General features: G+C 45.4%; 5 protein-coding genes across 5 annotated transcripts; 3 read left to right on the forward strand and 2 right to left on the reverse strand.

Annotated features, from left to right (window-relative positions):
* Positions 1–395: 395 nt before the first annotated feature.
* Positions 396–4,245, forward strand: PGRI_055040 (LipA and NB-ARC domain protein; the record flags this gene model as incomplete). Its single annotated transcript, XM_040793217.1, has 8 exons — positions 396–538; positions 592–888; positions 953–1,233; positions 1,289–1,320; positions 1,871–1,938; positions 1,987–2,230; positions 2,393–2,695; positions 2,743–4,245. 8 exons carry the CDS (start codon positions 396–398, stop codon positions 4,243–4,245), a joined length of 2,871 nt encoding a protein of 956 aa, XP_040645184.1.
* A 1,402-nt stretch (positions 4,246–5,647) lies between these two features.
* PGRI_055050 (Major facilitator superfamily domain, general substrate transporter) lies at positions 5,648–8,900 on the forward strand (the record flags this gene model as incomplete). Its single annotated transcript, XM_040793218.1, has 10 exons — positions 5,648–5,844; positions 5,904–6,080; positions 6,137–6,250; positions 6,305–6,329; positions 6,392–6,564; positions 6,625–7,068; positions 7,118–7,400; positions 7,694–7,996; positions 8,043–8,111; positions 8,169–8,900. 10 exons carry the CDS (start codon positions 5,648–5,650, stop codon positions 8,898–8,900), a joined length of 2,517 nt encoding a protein of 838 aa, XP_040645185.1.
* Positions 8,901–10,135: 1,235 nt separating this feature from the next.
* Positions 10,136–12,314, reverse strand: PGRI_055060 (uncharacterized protein; the record flags this gene model as incomplete). The annotated part of the gene is made up of 11 exons (XM_040793219.1): positions 10,136–10,208; positions 10,276–10,598; positions 10,654–10,746; positions 10,829–10,911; positions 10,963–11,085; positions 11,132–11,283; positions 11,330–11,458; positions 11,512–11,869; positions 11,925–11,972; positions 12,028–12,218; positions 12,265–12,314. 11 exons carry the CDS (start codon positions 12,312–12,314, stop codon positions 10,136–10,138), a joined length of 1,623 nt encoding a protein of 540 aa, XP_040645186.1.
* A 1,087-nt stretch (positions 12,315–13,401) lies between these two features.
* On the forward strand, positions 13,402–15,204 carry PGRI_055070 (uncharacterized protein; the record flags this gene model as incomplete). Its single annotated transcript, XM_040793220.1, has 8 exons — positions 13,402–13,417; positions 13,472–13,632; positions 13,689–14,059; positions 14,108–14,358; positions 14,407–14,727; positions 14,783–14,982; positions 15,036–15,125; positions 15,172–15,204. 8 exons carry the CDS (start codon positions 13,402–13,404, stop codon positions 15,202–15,204), a joined length of 1,443 nt encoding a protein of 480 aa, XP_040645187.1.
* Positions 15,205–15,459: 255 nt separating this feature from the next.
* PGRI_055080 (uncharacterized protein) lies at positions 15,460–16,402 on the reverse strand (the record flags this gene model as incomplete). Its single annotated transcript, XM_040793221.1, has 2 exons — positions 15,460–15,966; positions 16,067–16,402. 2 exons carry the CDS (start codon positions 16,400–16,402, stop codon positions 15,460–15,462), a joined length of 843 nt encoding a protein of 280 aa, XP_040645188.1.
* Between the last annotated feature and the right edge of the window lie 1,597 nt (positions 16,403–17,999).

Raw genomic sequence — 17,999 nt, forward strand, 5'->3', positions numbered from 1 at the left:
ATTCTTGACATTTTGTGAATTCTTCATGTTCAATGGCGAAAATATCTAAAATACGTGCTAAAGGTCCAGTGAAATACAATGTAGGATGGAGACGCATCGTACGAAATTTCAGTCCATCGTATGGTTTCCCCCTCCGGATACTGTTCTATATGCTGATGGAAATATACAGATGGTTTGCGGTGACTATGGGAACTGGCATCGTTTCGGTGTTGATGATATCGGTACCTTTCGATAGCCCAGTTCTCTATTACTTGTCGATTGTCTTCTTCCTACTCAATATCGTGTTGTTTACTCTAGCTTTTATTACTTCTGTTCTCCGATACGTCTTGTATCCTGAGATATGGAATGTGATGATCCAAGATCCAACCAATTCGCTATTCTTGGCGACAATCCCAATGGGCTTTGCTACAATTATCGAAATGTGGGTGTTCATTTGTGTGCCATTATGGGGTGAATGGGCCAAAACAGTTGCGTGGACTTTGTGGATCATCGACGTGGTAGCCGCAACTTCTGTGACTCTGTCCCTATCCTTCATCTTGTCAGTCCGAAATCCTACACAACCTAATGCTTGGGATACTGACATCTGATCAGAATATCTCAACGCTATATTACCGCACTAGATCGGATTACTGCGGTTCAACTATTACCAATCGCAGCAACTATCGTGGCAGCTGGTACTGGCGCAGAGGTTGCTATCATTCTACCAAATAAACAACATGCGATGGGTACACTTCTCGCCTCGTTCATTCTCTGGGGTATGGGCACCCCATTAGCAATTGCGGTATTGGTAATATATTACCAGCGACTAGCAGTGCACAAGCTTCCATCGAGGGAACTGGTTGTGAGCTGCTTTTTACCCCTGGGTCCTCTTGGATTTGGTGGGTTCGGGTAGGCCTATCGCTTCTTTCCCTTAGAGCCCTGACTGTTTAACTAACACGCTACTACTCCGTAGTATCCTATATATTGGCAAAGTCGCACGGGTGTTGCTGCAGGATTCCCGATTCCTGGACCCTATCGCAGGCCAGATGGCATATGTCTTGGGGGTCCTCATATCCCTCCTCATGTGGAGCTTTGGCTTAATTTGGCTCGTGTTTGCCCTAGCCACCGTTCTATATAGCTCTCCATTTCCTTTCAATATGGGCTGGTGGGGATTTACTTTTCCGCTTGGGGTGTATGCCGCAAATACAATGGAATTGGGGCTTGAAATGGACATTATGTTCTTCAAAGTTCTCGGTACCGTGTGTGCTCCCTGTTTCTGTTCAAATGAATACGTACTAACTATCTAAAGACCTTAAGTGGTGCGGTTTTGCTATTGTGGATGTTAGTTGCATCACGAACTGCACACGGAGCATGGTGTGGAAGCCTGTTTTATGCCCCATGCTTGCAAAACCTAGCCTTGCAGGAGGGGGCTGAGCGAGATGGGGACCGGCATCGGGCGTGAGAAGGAAACTACTATTGGTTTTCCTTATGACGGGGCATCAATTGAAACACTCCACCAATACGATAAGTGTGCTCAGGTGTGATGCATCGCGCCGGATAACCCCGCTGACAGCGTCTAACGCCACCAGGATATGTACTAAAGATCTGTATAGGGTAATTTTTACCGAACTTGTTATTTCTATCTGATTGGTTAGTGATTACCTCCAGATGTTTCCAATGTATTCACGCCAAGCACTGGCTATCAGGCGAGCAGTCAGCTTGTCATTTGTTTTTATCCCAATCTCTCTCTCTCTCTCTCTCTCCCGAGGTCTCTCCCTCTTTTCTTCTGATCTTTGACACTATATTGATTTGTTGTATCTGTTTCAACGTCTTATTGAGAATGGTAAGACTGTCTCTTTTTTGCATATGCCAACTTCTAAACAAAGTCTAGGATACGGGAGAGTATGAGTTTCCCTTTTTGCAAGAGGTCTTTACTCCCGTTGAATCGCATAAAGTCGAGTATGTAAGCCCTATGTCCCCCTGGAAGGGAACTTTCTAACCGTTTAGTTTTGTCTTCGTTCATGGCCTGAACCCAAGCGGTCGAAACGATCATCCTTTCCAGACATGGACGCATAGCAATGGCAATTTTTGGCCGAGAGACTTCCTGGCCGAAGATATTCCATATGCACGGATCTTTGTCTACGGATACAATTCAAATATCACTCAACCACAAACCATGTCCACAGCAAGTATCAAAGACCACGCGAATACTCTGTTGAATTTATTGGACATGGAACGCGGACCCCAAATGGTAAGTATATGAGTAGGCCTTATTTGGATGGGAATTTACATTTCACAGGGCTCTGTTCCCCCGAAAGTGATATTTATCGGACATAGTTTAGGAGGGTTAGTGATTAAACAGGTGAGATATAATATAATCCTTTCTTTTTCTCTCTACTAACAGCTGATATAGGCACTTCTCAATGCCAAAGAAGATCCAAAATATACTTCTATTCGTTCTGCAACTTCTGGTCTTGTCTTTTTTGGGACACCTCACCGTGGCGCGAAGGCTGTGGAGCTGGGTAAAATCGCAGCCGGGGTTGCCCGCTTTGTCTCCAAAGGCCATGCCAACAATGACCTTCTCGACTGCCTGGAAAAGAATTCACTTTTCACGCGGCAAATGTCAGAGCGGTTTCGACATCAACTGGAAGATTATCGTGTTGTTAGCTTCATAGAAGGGAAGGCGGTGCAGATGGCGCGGGGAGCGATCAGCCATGTAAGTGATTTCCTTTCTTGTCTAAAGCCGAAGCTGACTGAAACAAGCTGGTTGTTGATGAAGAGTCTGCGGTTCTTGGATTGTCCGGTTTACGCGAAACCCAACTTAAACTTGACGCAGATCATTCGCAGATGTGCAAGGTGGGCACTCGGGGTGCTATGTATCGTTTGATCAAAGGAAACATCAAGCAGTTGGTTGATCATGCACTTTTGGCAGACCAAGGCTTTATTCCACAATCGATGCCTCCGAGTGCCGCGTCCTCTCCACCACCAGTGCCACCACGTATTCATTCAAATAGTAGCACGCCATACCAAGCTCGCCCATCTCCTTCAGCACAAAGGGTGACAGGAGTGATGTTTAACCCTCTGGATAATGATCCACGATCGGTTCGCTCTGCAGAATTCAAGAATCGTGGACTATGGGACGAAGCCCGAACCGTCGAATATGAGATTTTCCAGGAGCATTTGCGTACGCTTGGTCCGGACCATTTCAGTACACTATCGGTGGCATACAACCTAGCAGAAGTGGAACTGGAGACCAACTATTTGGAGAAATCAAATGAGTGGTGTCGTTGGGTATCAGAGAACGCCCAACGCGTCTTTGGGACAAAGCATCCTCTGACAATGAAGACGGAAAGTTTGGCCGCAGAGGTTCTGTGTCAACAGGGCAAGTATCAAGAGGCCGAGTCGGTCTGCGCCAACGTGTTAGCCCGCCAGCAAATGACTATCGGCGAAGACCACTTGGATATTTGTGAAACTAGACGCCGACTAGGAATGACCTACAATGCGCTAGGTCGCCGGGAAAATGCTGTCATGACTGCAGAGAAGCTGACTGACAGCCTGAAACGTCTGCTCGGAGAAACCCACATTCGTGTATTCAACTCTGTGCTGGATGGATTAGAATATATTGTTAGCAATCAATCTGGGAACGCCACTACCCTAATTGTGATGCGTTTTCAGCCCGACGTACAGCAAGCCTTAGAGGTGCTGGTACAAGTCTACCAAGAGCTTCGGGCCGCCTTGGGACATGGCCACCCGCTTACCATTCGAGCTCTCTCTCTCCACGGCCGAGCGCAAAGCTTTATGCAGCAGAGCATGGAAGCCTCGGAGACCCTGCGTCGGGCTCTGGCCAGTGCAGAGGAATCCTTGGGGCACGATCATCCGTTGACGATGGATATCGTGGGCAACATTGGCGTCATGTATGCTTTGCAAAATGGCTATGTTTCGGGTTTACTCGCCAACAATCGTGCCGCGGAAGCCTTTCCCTGGCTGATACGATATCTAAACTGGGTCGAACATCGCAAAGGCAAAGACAATCCAGAAACGCAAGCCACATTGGAGCTGCTGGCGAATTTACACTTCAACGCTAACGAGTACGAACCGGCACAGAAGTACTATGAGCGTCTGGTAGCGAACATGCGTGGGACCGACTCAGCAGCGAACGAGCGTATTAATGCTCAGCTTCAACTGTGTCGGGCAAACACCATGTACACACGTCGCGGCCTAGGGGCAGGGTTAGGGGACTTTTTGTCCAACTTGCAGCGATATTGAGTTTTATGTTAAATATACGGTGCTTCCTTCTTCGAAATATTACTCATTATTCAATCATATTCTGGTTCTATGGCTATCATTTGCCTTCAAGCGCTATAGAGAATAGCCAATCTTCATGCGCTTACTGAGAGAACTTGTTGGGGATGTCCTTTCTGTATGTATAATTAGCACAGCCTTCAGGGAAATGCCATCGGGAAATCATACCCAGCCTTATCCAACTGCTCACGGCCTGTATCAGTCACCTTCTTCGCAGGGTCACCGCCGTCACCGCCGCCGCCAAACTTCTTTTCGGCGGCACCAACACCTGTTGCCATTAGTTTGAAGTCTAACGAGGGGTTAGACAGTGAAACTGACCCTTGTCAATGAATTCCTGGCCCTTGCCACCTCCAAGCTTGGAAGCGAGTCCTTGGATTTTGTCCATTGTGGAATACTATGTAGTAATGATAGGTATGTGAAAATGTAGAGGAGGTTGCTGGGGATGTAAAAGATGTAGAAACCACCTGGATGAACTGCCGTTTTATAGTAATCTGTTCATATATCTATTACAACGTATTCCCCATTTTTTCTATGATATTTAGCGCTTTCTGAACGAATGATTCGCTGTAGAATCGAATGCTATCGTCATTGCCGAACTCGGATCATCATAAATATGAGTTTGCCTCCGCAGAACTCATTTCTAATGCATCTTTATTGGCATACTCGAAGGTAAACTCACATCTGAGGTCATATTGATGATCTCGATCTCTCCTAAGGTGATTCTAGTCCATAGTCCAATAGTTAGATCGAATATCGTGACGTCAGCGCATATAGAATTAAAAGATTGTGTCAGGCATTAAATAACACCTGTATAATGAGGCACAAAGGTAGCTAGGCATCAATATAGTTTATAACTAATGCAAGTTACTTGTTATGACCTCTATTCTAATCTCACACGGTGTTTCTCCGCACCTACACCCAGCTATCGTTTCCATTACACTTCCTACACATTAACCGACATGGATGATAACGTAACGGACAAATATCTCATAAATGCTAGTCAATCAGCCCGGACTGACTCTTTTATGAAAAGTATCATGAAGATAATGAATATTTGGTTGTGGGAAACACTTGGGATGAGCTACCCCGAAGTGCTTCCCCGCGTCGGGGTCAACGAAACACCCCTTGTTTTACAACAGCCAATAGGACAATACAAACGAAACATCTCAGACTATCTTTCCAAGTCGCTATTGGTTTCTCTGTTTCCTTATTTCTGGGGTACCGGTCAATTTCCGGAGTTGTGCCGATCCACCTATTCACAATGTGCGCCATCCACTTTCGTTATAATCTATGCGACCCCCAGAGAGTGTAGCGTTTCTCGTGTTGAAAAATATATATCTGTTTTTTTCAAATATTACGAAAAAGAATGACAAAGCTAGCAGAGAAACAGGAGAAACCTGATAACAAGGGACTTATCCTAGAACAGGATGCTCTTTACCAAGCTTATGCTTCCAAAAGTCCCGAATGGCATCAAAATATGACACACCGACTTCTTCGCAAGGTAGACTGGCACCTTTTACCCTTTCTTATTCTCATGTATCTGTTAAACTTCCTGGACAGAAAGTAAGTATCACTGGAAGCTATACAGGATCATGAACCCTAATAGAGCTTTTTCTTTTTAGCAATTTATCACAGGCCCGTCTTGGTACACTTGAAGAAGATCTTGGCATGGAAGGCACCGATTACAATCTTGCCACGAGTATCTTGTTTGTCGGTTATCTACTGATGCAACTTCCTTCTAATCTACTCCTCACTCGTGTTCGGCCTTCACTATTTCTGGGTATTGCAATGGCCATCTGGTATGACCTATTTCCAGGAGATTAGCAATCTTTGGAGTGCTTAATTCGTTTCATAGGGGTATGATTTCCGCTTGCCAGGCGGCCATTCAGTCATATTCCGGCCTCATTGCGACACGATTCTTTCTTGGATTTGTCGAAGCACCTTTCTTCCCAGGTGCTGTCATGCTAATGTCAGTTGCGCAAGAAGAACATTGACTTGAAAGATGCTAATTTACTTTGTATAGGTCGAGTTGGTATACCCGACAGGAGGTAATTCTTCTTCTTTTTTTAAGAAAAAATAAGGAAGGAATATATCTAACATATTCACTTAGTTGAGTCATCGTATTGCATGGTTCTATTCTGGTAGCTCGTTGGCCAATGCTTTCGGCGGTCTTATTGGTGCAGGTGTGCTAGGCAATCTTGACGGCGTGCATGGTATTGCCGGATGGAGATGGCTATTTATCATCGAAGGAGTTATCACTGTGGGAATATCCGTGCTCGCTGCGTGAGTCTTGTCAATAATTGGTTCCTACTTTCTTTGAAAAGGCTGACTCTCTCTCTTTAGTATCTTTCTCCCAAATTACCCAGCTTCGACTCCCTGGTTAGACGAACAGGAACAAGCATATGCACAGTGGCGTCTAATGCATGACGCAGGAGAGGCTGACGAGGTCGGCTCAACTAGTATCAAGGAAGCCCTAGGGTTGGTTTTTGCAGACAAGCGCATCTATCTTTTCATTTTGCTTCAGCATACCTCCCTCCTGTCACAGAATTTCCAATACTTCTTCCCGACTATCGTGCAGACCCTCGGATACGGGAATGTGGAAACCCTCCTGATCACCGCACCAGTATGGATCGCTACCTTCCTTATCTCGCTACTGGTGACATGGACATCTGGCAAAACCAACGATTGCAGCCTCCATATCATTTGTTTGATGATGGTCAGTGTGGTTGGAGGTGTAGTTGCCACTGTGACAACTAACATTGGTGCCAAATTTTTCGCTATGTTTCTGTAAGTCACCTACAGTTATATTGTTTTTCACATATCTGACAGTCAATAGGATGCCAATGGGTGCAGTGTCTGCATATCAAATTATCATTGCCTGGGTCGCCAATTCCTTTCCTCGGCCGTTGGTCAAACGGTCTGCAGCAATCGCTATTGCAAATATGATTGGAAATACCGCTTCAATATATGGTAGTTACATGTGGCCATCCTCCTCAGGGCCCCGATACATTTCAGGGGGAAGTGCGACCGCTGGAATAGCGTTCCTAGTGGCGTTAGTGGCTCTGGTTATTCGTCTCGTGCATATTCACATGAACAAAAGGCTGGATGAGATTGAGCCCGTAGGAGTTCATTCAAATTCCGACCTAGAAACCCGGGCTGTTGAATTCCGATATATTCTATGAGAAAAAAGGATTTATAGACAGAACAAGTTCGGAGTATGAAGTTGGAACTGCGGGGTTATGGCCTCATCAGCACATATTCGCCATCGTAGTCCAATCAAAAACAGACCATTGTTGTATTTTTTTTTCCATTTTCTAAGAGAATCAACTCCAATTCTATCAACTTCATATCCGCATTTCACGATGGTAGGATCTGTTATATCCATATGCTTGAATTAGGCTGATCTTACAAGTCGGGTTCATCTTTCACTTCAATTCCTGTTCTAGACTTCTCTCAGGCGTTATCCCCATCCAAGCCCACCTTCCTAGCAAGCCTTCGTGAGGCCCTTGTGAATGTTGGATTTTTCTATCTTCGAAATACTCCTATTTCGGTTGAAACGCAAGAGCAATTTATAGAAAAGGCCTTAGATCTCTTCGAACTCCCGCTAGAGAAAAAGCTTGAGATTGAAATGGTCAATAGCCCGCACTTTTTAGGTTATACAAGGCTTGGTGCAGAAATTACGGCCTTGAAACCTGACCATCGCGAACAATTTGATGTAAGTTCGGGCCTTATTTATTGAAAAGTCTACTCACATTCATCAGTTCGCAACCGAGCTCCCTGCGCCAGGGCCAAATGAGCCTTTGTATAGGAATGTGGTTGGTCCTAACCAGGTAAGATTTTATATTCTGTAACAAATTCTGTCGATGCTTATAAAAGTCACCTGTCAGTGGCCAGATGAAACCGCAATCCCTGGTTTTCGTGAATCATTGGACAGTTACCTGTCTGAAGTGAGCAGCCTAGCAGACTTGTTTCCAGCGCTTATTGCAGACGCCTTAGACCTTCCTTCCAGTGCATTCGATCAAGTCTTTGACAACCCGCAGCAACATAAACTGAAGTTGATCAAATACCCTCCCCCACCTAGAGCCAGCAATGAGGAGTCCGGATTTCAAGGTGTTGGCCCTCATAAAGACTCCGGATTCCTTACATTCCTTTTGCAGGGAACACCGCACCATGGCCTCGAGGTTCAAAATAAAACGGGGGAATGGATTTCTGCACCGCCTATCCCGGGAACATTGGTTATAAACATTGGTCGCTCATTGGAGGCTCTAACCGGGGGGATCTGCACGGCAACCACTCACCGTGTAAGCCTACGGCCAGAGAACTTCCAACACGGTACCGGCTCTTTAGGACCTAGATTTTCCTTCCCTGTTTTCCAGGGAGTGAGCCTCGATCTTTCCGCCGATAAGATCTGTTTGGATCTCCCACTTCATATCCGTGGATTGGTGAAGAATGACATGGTGAAATCGGATGCAGAAGCAACTTTCAACGACATATTTCATGGGAGCATTGGCCAGGGTACTTTCATTGCTCGGGTGACCAGTCACCAAGATGTTGGACAACGATGGTACCCGGAAGTTTTAGCGAAAGCATTGAAGGGCCAAAGGGACTTTCTTGTCTAATATGCCCTACCTTTTCGCTTAGTTGGAATTGACAACTACACAAGGTGCATTCGGTCTTTAGTCACTTTCCCAACCTTGGGGTCAAATAAATATGAATTCAAAGTTGCTATTCCGCGTACAAAACTCTACGGTACCGCCAGGCATTTGATCCTGGCCGTTATACACCTTCGCAATGCCGCCTCTAAATTGCGGTCATTATACTACTATGGTGCGAAGGGCCAACGGGTTGAAACTGCATCCGAAGTTCGATATACGGCTTCTTATCTTGGCATTCAATGCTCAATTGGTGGAAAACAGCACGTTTGTTCTCCTATATCGATAGTGACATGACTGGTGCTTCTTATTGGTCTAATACATTGTCGTATATGGGGCACGGTCATCTTCATACCTAGAAAACGACTTCAAATGCTTTTGATGGGCCTACATCTAGTAGGTCTAGGAGATGTGGAGGGAGAAAGTTGTATTGAGAGGGATTCAATGTCTTGAACCAATCTACTTTATCTAAAGATAGCTGTCTAAGACACCAGAGCATCGCTACCTAACAGTTTTGAAGCGGTAACCACATTGTGGTGGTAGGTGTAGTAGAATAGTGCTGTGGTAACTAGCTAACTAGTTAGTTAGTTATCACATGCTTGATGCCAAGGTTATTAGGCCTCACCTAGCTAACTGTTTGTTTGTAGAGGATCAAATTTTCTCCTCTCTCAAATCAAATAGATTGCAATTGAACACTTGTTGCTGGGATAAATTTCCACAAGTTCGAAGCCACGCGGCTGGTATTCTCTGCCGAATTGCGGCAAAGTATACCATCTTTGTTAAGACCTATATCCCAAGAATATCTGCCGGTCAAAATTTTGTACCTATATATAGAGCTAGGATTAGCGAGCTAATAGGTGGGCTTCGAGATCTTTGCCAAACAAACCTATATTCAGAATTTCCATCGTACTGTAATTTCCATGTAGAAAAGTTGTCCTGGAAAAAGTCGCAATAAATGCCATCCTTTTCTTTCGAATCATCTTTAATAGCGTCATGTTAGGCTGTAAGATCCTTTCAATAGAGGGGTTTCTCACCTTAATGATATAAATAGATACGAGGTTCGCTTGTCCCCTCATCGCTGATGGTATATACACCGACCTGCCAAAGGCGCACTATCCACACAGTAGCTTCGTAAAGTGAGGATGTACTTTACTTTGTCAGCACGAGGTTGATTTCGATGTTAGCGAATAGTATAGGCTTCCTCACAGATCAAAGCCTTTAGTTGGGTTTCGAACCAAGAACTTGTCACCAATCATCATACGGAACAGATTCCACCTATTGAACGGTCAGTAAATGTTATACTTTTACGTTCGCATCCTCTAGCACTAGGTTAGCGACGTACGGTAAATTTCCATGAGAGTCAAGCTTATCCCCAAGTTCTTCGGATTTCTTTTGTAAACCAGCCACTCTCTCCATTGTTGTCGAACCGTTTTTGACTTCTGTGTCAAGCTGGCACTGGAGCTCGGTGATTTGCCGTTCCACTTCTTTCAGTTGCTCTGATGTTCCAGAATTTGTCTTAAGCCCTTCGAGCTGCTTTTGCAAATTGGCCACTGTTTCCATTGTCGTCGAACCGTTCTTGACTTCTGTGTCAAGCTGGCACTCGAGCTCGGTGATTTGCCGTTGCATGTCCTTCAGTTCTTGTTCTGATGGACGGGGCTCTATGCCCTGTAATTTTTATGCTTAGCCTGGTCAGAAGAAGTTGAGTATATTGGTAACATACCGGTAGGAGCTGTCGGAAGATCATGGGATTGAGGAACTGTCCGACGCGATGAGGATCCACAGCAACCTCTGGATCTTCCGCAACTGCATCCACCTGAGTAAATATATAAAGTCAGTGATGATTGAGGAAACATCCCAGTCTTGGAAGGTTGGTCATATCTGTGCATGCTGCGTACCTCTTTGACGATGCGAACCATTTGAAGTCGACAGTGAAGGCGGGCTGTCTCCAGGCTAAAGAGGTTCGGCGTGTATGCCTGTTCTGGAATATGTGGAAAGCCTGCACCTGTCACTTCTCAATCGCTCGAATCACCTGATTTCCCTGCATTTATGATGGCCGCGTAGTCAATTTTTAGTTGTTTGATTGCTTCTGCGGCTGCCTGACCAGCAGGTAACTCTACCAAATTGCTCACCCCGTCTGAAACCTCTTGAGTCACTATGGCAGTCAGCATGGTTGAAGATTATTAGACAGGAAATCCTACTTTTCTGGATGTCCTTCGCAATTGATTTGTACTCCATGTAAAATTCCAACAAGGCGTTTGTGTAGACGCCGGCATTCTCATAGTCCAATGGAGATCCCTTGTTAGTTTGAAGTTGGTAGGATCGCAGAGCAGAATACTTGGTAAGGATGGCCCTGCAAGATTAGTATTCAGCCAGACTCTCACAAAGCTCGAGCTTACTGAGTTCGTTGTGGACAAGCCCGGACTCGGTCCGCAAATGAAAATGCAGCTTTCGCCATGCTCTCGATAGTCCATCCTTTATTTTCGGGCGTCCCATTGTGATGACCACTACCACCTGCCCATGAAACGCTGTGCCAACTGCGATTAGCAAGTATAGGCCTGTAGCATAATGACTTTCTTACGTGATGGATGTCTCCGAATTTTTCAAGATTTCTTCGGTATCATATTCTCCTTCGGCTGAACCCGAGATACCAAATCCCCCTTTCTCGAGACTCAAACTCAGAGCGCCTTTTATCTCTTTCACTTTGCTTTTATCAGCCACTTTGACTGACAACAAAGCATTGAACTCTCCCCCCTCCAAGAATCCGGAGACAAAGCTGTCCCCATAGATTTCGGTGAACCGACTTCGATCAGTTGGGGAGACATTGGCGATCGCATTGAATCTGGTGAGGTCTTCCGCAATGAGTTGTTGGTTGATCACTTTAACCTGAACAAAGTAGCTGATGTCGCTGTCTTTGACCTTGGAAGAGTCGATATACGCTATGATTTATCATTAGATATATCTCCGACGGCTGAAATAAGGTAGTGTACTTACAGCCGCTGCCACTGACTCCCACTCCATTCCACTTGATCTCCAAGTGACCTCATGAGGCGTCGGTAAATCTCCACCCTGCGCAGGAATCAGCCAAAGAGCTTACCGCTAACGTTCATAGCTTCTGTGATATCACTGGAATTCTCAACAAATTTTGATGTGAACGTGACCTGCTGGCTGACGCCATCGCCGTTCGTCTCAGGCAGCTTGGGCTTCAAGTCTTTCTCGGTTGCTAAGCCTTTGTCGTCGTTAACGACCGCATTATCTATGCATAGCTGTTGGGTATATGAGTTAAATCTACACTATTAATATACTGTGTCTGCTGAGAGTGATGAGACCTTACCCAGAACCAATGCGCATAGAATCATCGTATGGTGCTGTCTGTAAACTCATTGCGAAAAGGGATCGATTGATTGAACGAGAAAACCAGATATTGTAAGCCCCTGCCAAAAGAGATACATAACATGATGGAAGACACAGTAATGTTATAAGCATAAGAGTGACGAAAAAAAAAGCCTAGGTCGCTACTCACGCAAGGGACACACCTAGCTCGTACCCTCCCACGATAGCTCGGGCGGGAAGGGACATGGGAAGGGACGCTAATGCATGCACGCCACCGATAGTCAATACTGTGCACACTTTTCCAAGTATAATACAATTAATTACAACTAAAAGGGTGTAAACTGCATATACTACATAGTGATTAATGATTACTAATAAATGGTATTGGTATTATTACAAAAAAAAGGAGTTTGTGGCGTGCATAAGGGTTCACGGGTGCTCCACTTTCATCACGACCCTAGCGTCCCGCTTTTGGTGTAAGCCGATCAAGGTAGATCTTTCAGCTTGGGACTCCATTAGGCGGGTCAATGTGATGATTCGGACTGATGTGGTGTAACGTGATGTCTACTATACAACATATACCACAGACCGCTAACCTTGCAAAGCACTGTCGGATCCCATCCCTTATTCTCACCAAAAATTCTCAGCTGAAACGCAAGGAAAATACACATACCTCATACTACCTTCCTTTCTCTTGATAGCATTGATAATCATAAGCATATTGCCGCTAGCCTCATTGCATATTTTTGGTTACGCTTAGGTGGATACTTCGGCTAAATGATGCTTGTGAGCATGGGGCATTTCAGCTACACGCCCATTTTCAGCCGATGACTCGTGAAGGGACGACCACACCGCTCTAGATCAGCAAAAGCTTGGATTCATCATAACCTACGAAAAAGGTGCATAGGGATCTTTTACAGAGCTATGACTAATAAGATGTGTAAACAGATGTGATAAAATCTATAACAGTGCACGGAGTAAGTGCCACTGAGGTTAAAGATGTAGTTCATGGCATACTACACTATGTATACTTCTATGAAAAGGTCGGTAACTCCGGACTTAGGAGTAATCGGAAGAAGATGTCCGTGTAGAGTGTAAGGGCTAGCATGGTTTGCTTCTCGCCCCTTACCACAGTGGCATGAAGCTTGGCTCAGGTAGGACTTGTCTGGGTTTGCTATACGGAGATGGACAACGTTGACGAGCACCAGGCTTTAACACATACACGCAGCAAGTGTGTGTTGATGACGCTGTTACCAAAAGTCCGAATGGCACGCCTTTTGACCAAGGTCTTGGAAAGAGCCAATCCCAGTCAGTGGTGTTCAAAACCAGCATGATCGATAAGATGTCAGATATTACCGATACCCTGAACGTATGTGAGGTTTTCCAAGTCGTAATGGATTGTTACTCATAAAACAATTGATTTAGATCAGCGGTGCTCTCACTATCAAGTACAACAATCTCATCGACGGGACTGGCAAGGGAACATTCATCAATTCCAACAAGATCAAGGACGCTGATATCAACTTCCTTCTCAGTGTCAAGGTCATTAATGAAACCATTGTAGATCAGGGGTTGACCGAATTCACTCCTATCGCGAACCTGGACTCATCGTCTGATTTCACTGAGATATATGGTGATAGCTTCATCTCAGGTATTGAACCAGAATCCCATCCAGATAGATTGAGGGGGAGTATGTACTTACATATTGCAAAAGACTTTCAGGAAGGTGGTGAGTTCGTCGCGGTTATTTCCATCAAAGTGAAAGACAAGAATCAGAAGGAGACCATTGCTGCCAGGTACGTGAAATGCAGGAGTTTGAGTGTGCATATCTGATCATTTTACAGTGCTGCAGTGTCTTTAACGACCCCGGAATTTGGGGGTGGGCAAGGCAAGCACAAGCAAGAACCTAAACCAAAGCCCGACGAACACGAGGAGGAAAATGGAGAGACCGAGAGAAAGGAGAGTGGAAAGGGCACCAATGGTCTGGAACTAAAGGGCAATGCGCAGGTTGAGAAGGAGAGGATGGAAATCTTCCAGGAGAATGAGGTGACTCTTTCTATCACATACTCGGGTGGTGGCCAGGGACTCAAGGAGCGTATGTTATCCTGCGTCCTTCCTGACATCACATTCTAACTGTGAGTAGCGGACGAAGACTGGAACTTGGAAAACATCAGAAAGGCCGCCCTCCGGTTCCCATCACTGGTCGCAAAAAATCCAGTGCGAACTCATGCCGTTTTGACGAAGTACACTTCTCTTAAGAACTATTATTCGAAAGTCAAAGCGGAAAGAAAAGAAGGCGAGACTGATACCAGGAATCTGCCCCTCTGCTACGATAATGCAGGGATTTATACATCGACATTGCAGGATGCATTCCTTGATTTCAAGAATGTTTACAAGAACATTCGGCTTTTGGAAGTTGACGTTGTTAATGGGGTCAGAAAGCTTAAGAAAAGCACTTTCAGTGGTAAGTCTCTCAGAAATGTCCCTAGCATAAATATATGGATTGACACTATAATTAGATAAGTCGGGAGGGGTTCAGATCCTCCCAGGCTCAAATCCAGTGAACAAGTTCGGTACAGGCGCCGGGGGTGACCTGGACAAAAGCCCAGGAGATACACTGAAGTGGAAACACATTACTGAGCCCATGGATGCGACACTCGTTAGCCTGGAGAGGGCGCGGCATTATGTCCGCAGTCAGATGAATCTCATTGTTGAAGAGGTATGATGAGAATTTGCAAACCTACCCTGAAGCATGTCTAAGTTGTTAAACAGGTTGATGCTATTACCAAAAATCCAAAACTGGCCGGCGGCGACCGTGATATGCCTTGTCAATGTCCTTTGATATTCCAGCTCTACATGCCAGTAAGTCACCTCCACTACAGATCGCGTTGGGCTCTGACCGTTATAGATTGGGGTACCTATCGATGATCCAGAACCATGAATCTGTTGGCGAACGACCAATCATTGTCAGACCCAAGGAGTTACGGATTGAAGAGCAAGGAAACTCGAAATGTGAGATGGAGGTGGTAGGGTTAAAGTGTGAAAATTGTTTGTTTGTCTTCTCAAGGGTCGCACGACCCAGAAATTCTATGCGATTTGCAAGATTAAGCTCTCAATCGTGCTCAATCAAAGTAGTCGTATAGTCTCGTATCTGCGTATAAGGGAGTAAGGTAATCTCAACAACAAGTCCAGATACTCAAATCTTCTGGACATCCTCATGCGTCAAGGATTTGTCTTCCTCCAAACCCAGTTCGCTCATTTTATCCCTGACGCTTTTCTCCAAATTGCTCACTCCCTGGATGTAGTTCCAAGCCACCGTCTGGGGGTCTTGCTGCAAAGCTCCACTTTGAACATTTAACCCACTCAATGTTTCAAACGCAGTAATATCGAACACAGACCAAGCCTCGTGAGCATGGTGTTCCTCATTGTAACTCTTTTCGATATCCCACCATAATACATGTAGTTTAGCTTTGACCTCCAAGCTCTCGGACTCGGACCGATTCTTGGTTGAGACCGAGGCGAGGAGGCCAGCATCAGCGCCCAGACGCAGACTCGCCACGTAGTAATCCCCGTATTGCTGGGAAAAGTAGACCCGGTCTCTCTTAGAGCGTCGTATATCAGCAATAGCATCTAAAGAAAGCCTGGGTTGGTCGAAATAAATCACCCCGGTCCGAATAGTAGACTGAACAGACCCCTTCATGTCCTGCTCGGTGTTAGCATAGATCATAGTGACAGACGCCAGCAAATTAAATCACATCCATGTTCTCCATGACACTTCTATTATATGTCCCGCTCCCACTAACATTGGCAAATTCACAGCCCGCCGAAACTTCCGCCGACATGATCATATGGTCCGATTTATTTGCTTGACTAAATGTAATAGCCTTGTGGAAGGATGATTTGGCCCCAACTTCGTTGCGAAAGCGGATATTCTCCCGGAATGTGCCGGCAGATATGGCAGGTTGTGTCTCGAAGGGCGCCACAGCATTGTTGCTCTGGAGTTTGCCTAAATGGCAACCTGTTCCAAGTTGTGCGATCAGCTGACCGCTCTCTGACATAGCCCAGGGGAGGGTAATTGATGTTCCAGTCGAGGATGCCAGGGAGATTGGCGATGGGTCAAGATCATTAAGGATGTCCATGATGTCGTCCGAGATGTTTGAGTCTACAGGAGACCATAAGATCATAAGGATGATATAATACAATGATGGTATTGAAGTAGTAAGAGTTATGTAGAAAAGTGAGTGGGAATGGGCTAGTAAGATGGATTATATAGCCCACCACTGTAGGATAGTCAGGTGACTATATGAGAGATGGTATGTGATTCAGTATGCACTCTAGGGCTGTCTATTCCATGCGTAGTCTTGCACGCGACCTAGTAAAACCTAGACCCAACCTACATAGTAGTCTGGATGTGATCCTACAATATGGTTGTGCTGCGTTGGAATTTCCCGACATTGTCACTGCTCTTAGGAATCCACCCGTAACCCGGGGAGAAAGGATAGTTCGGCAACTCTCTGCAATAGACTCAGAGCCCATTTGGCAAATATTCTCATAGCTGTCAAAATAGGTCATAGCAAAGTGGGGACATGCCACTTCTTCTTGTGATAATTGTGCTGACATTGTTTCCGACGCCTGACCAAGGTTAGGCCTTTCAAAGGTCAACAGCCGCGCAAAAAGGATGAAAAATAAAACTGAAAACCCTTTATAGTATAGACAGGATGATTGGCCCGGAAATTTGTACAGTCATTGATGAGCAAACTTGTCAAGTTTAGATCCTGAGTGATGAGATGAACAAAAGAACCAGGAGGTCCCAACCCCGAGCGCTATGGGTCTTCGTGCCTATTATTCCGTTGGGAAAACTAGTGGAGTAAGGTTTCCCGGAACAGAGCATTGTTTTGGATTGACGAGAAGCATGCTGTGTGATAGTAATCGGACAAATTTAGGAACTACCCATCCAGATGTCTCTCCCATATGCCATAGGGTTCTACGTGCAACATCTTCCGTATCCATGTATCCGAATAGATAGGTCATTTAACGGAGAGTATCCCGCGGGAAAAGCGAGTGGAAATGGTCTGAGACTTTTGCAAAAGATCTCCAGGAGCGAATACGCTACAAAACTCTAAATGGACTGTTTCAGACTGGCACACCCCAAGTCGTTCTTCACTCCATATTCCGGACTCCGTACTCCGTAGTCAATGATGGTTTTAAATAAAGTGCCAATCTATATTGTAGAGTACAACATATGGCCTATTTTCCATTCCCGGCAAGAATCCCCATTCAACGAAGACGAGCTAGTTCCTTGTCTCAAATTTGTAAATTAACTTGCCTATCCCTGAAGCTCGGGATAGATCTTGTTCCTCTTAGCCAAGCAGTGATCTAGGTGATTACATAGGAAGTCCAGAAGGAGTGCTTTATTCTAATCCAGAGCTCCCATGCCCTGAAAGGCTGGTCTATGGTATGGTGGGGCCACGGTTCTTGAAAGACTTGGCTGCTATCGTGAGTGTTACAGAACAGGGGATGCAACACAGCCGAAGAAGACTACGACTACGGAGTAGAAGATGCAGGAACAAGTAATTCCCTAACCCGTTGAAGGTTCTGTCTACAACATAAGTTCCACTCGGCACAACTTCAGTATGGGGCCGGTGGGTCGGTGTGAATTAGTTGCTGCCTTCTAACGTATCTATTAGCACGTACTAAAGTGAAATATGGGGCGACGATCAAGAGATATATTACTGA

Source organism: Penicillium griseofulvum (assembly GCF_001561935.1).
Source record: "Penicillium griseofulvum strain PG3 chromosome Unknown contig_84, whole genome shotgun sequence".
Lineage (NCBI taxonomy): Eukaryota > Fungi > Ascomycota > Eurotiomycetes > Eurotiales > Aspergillaceae > Penicillium > Penicillium griseofulvum.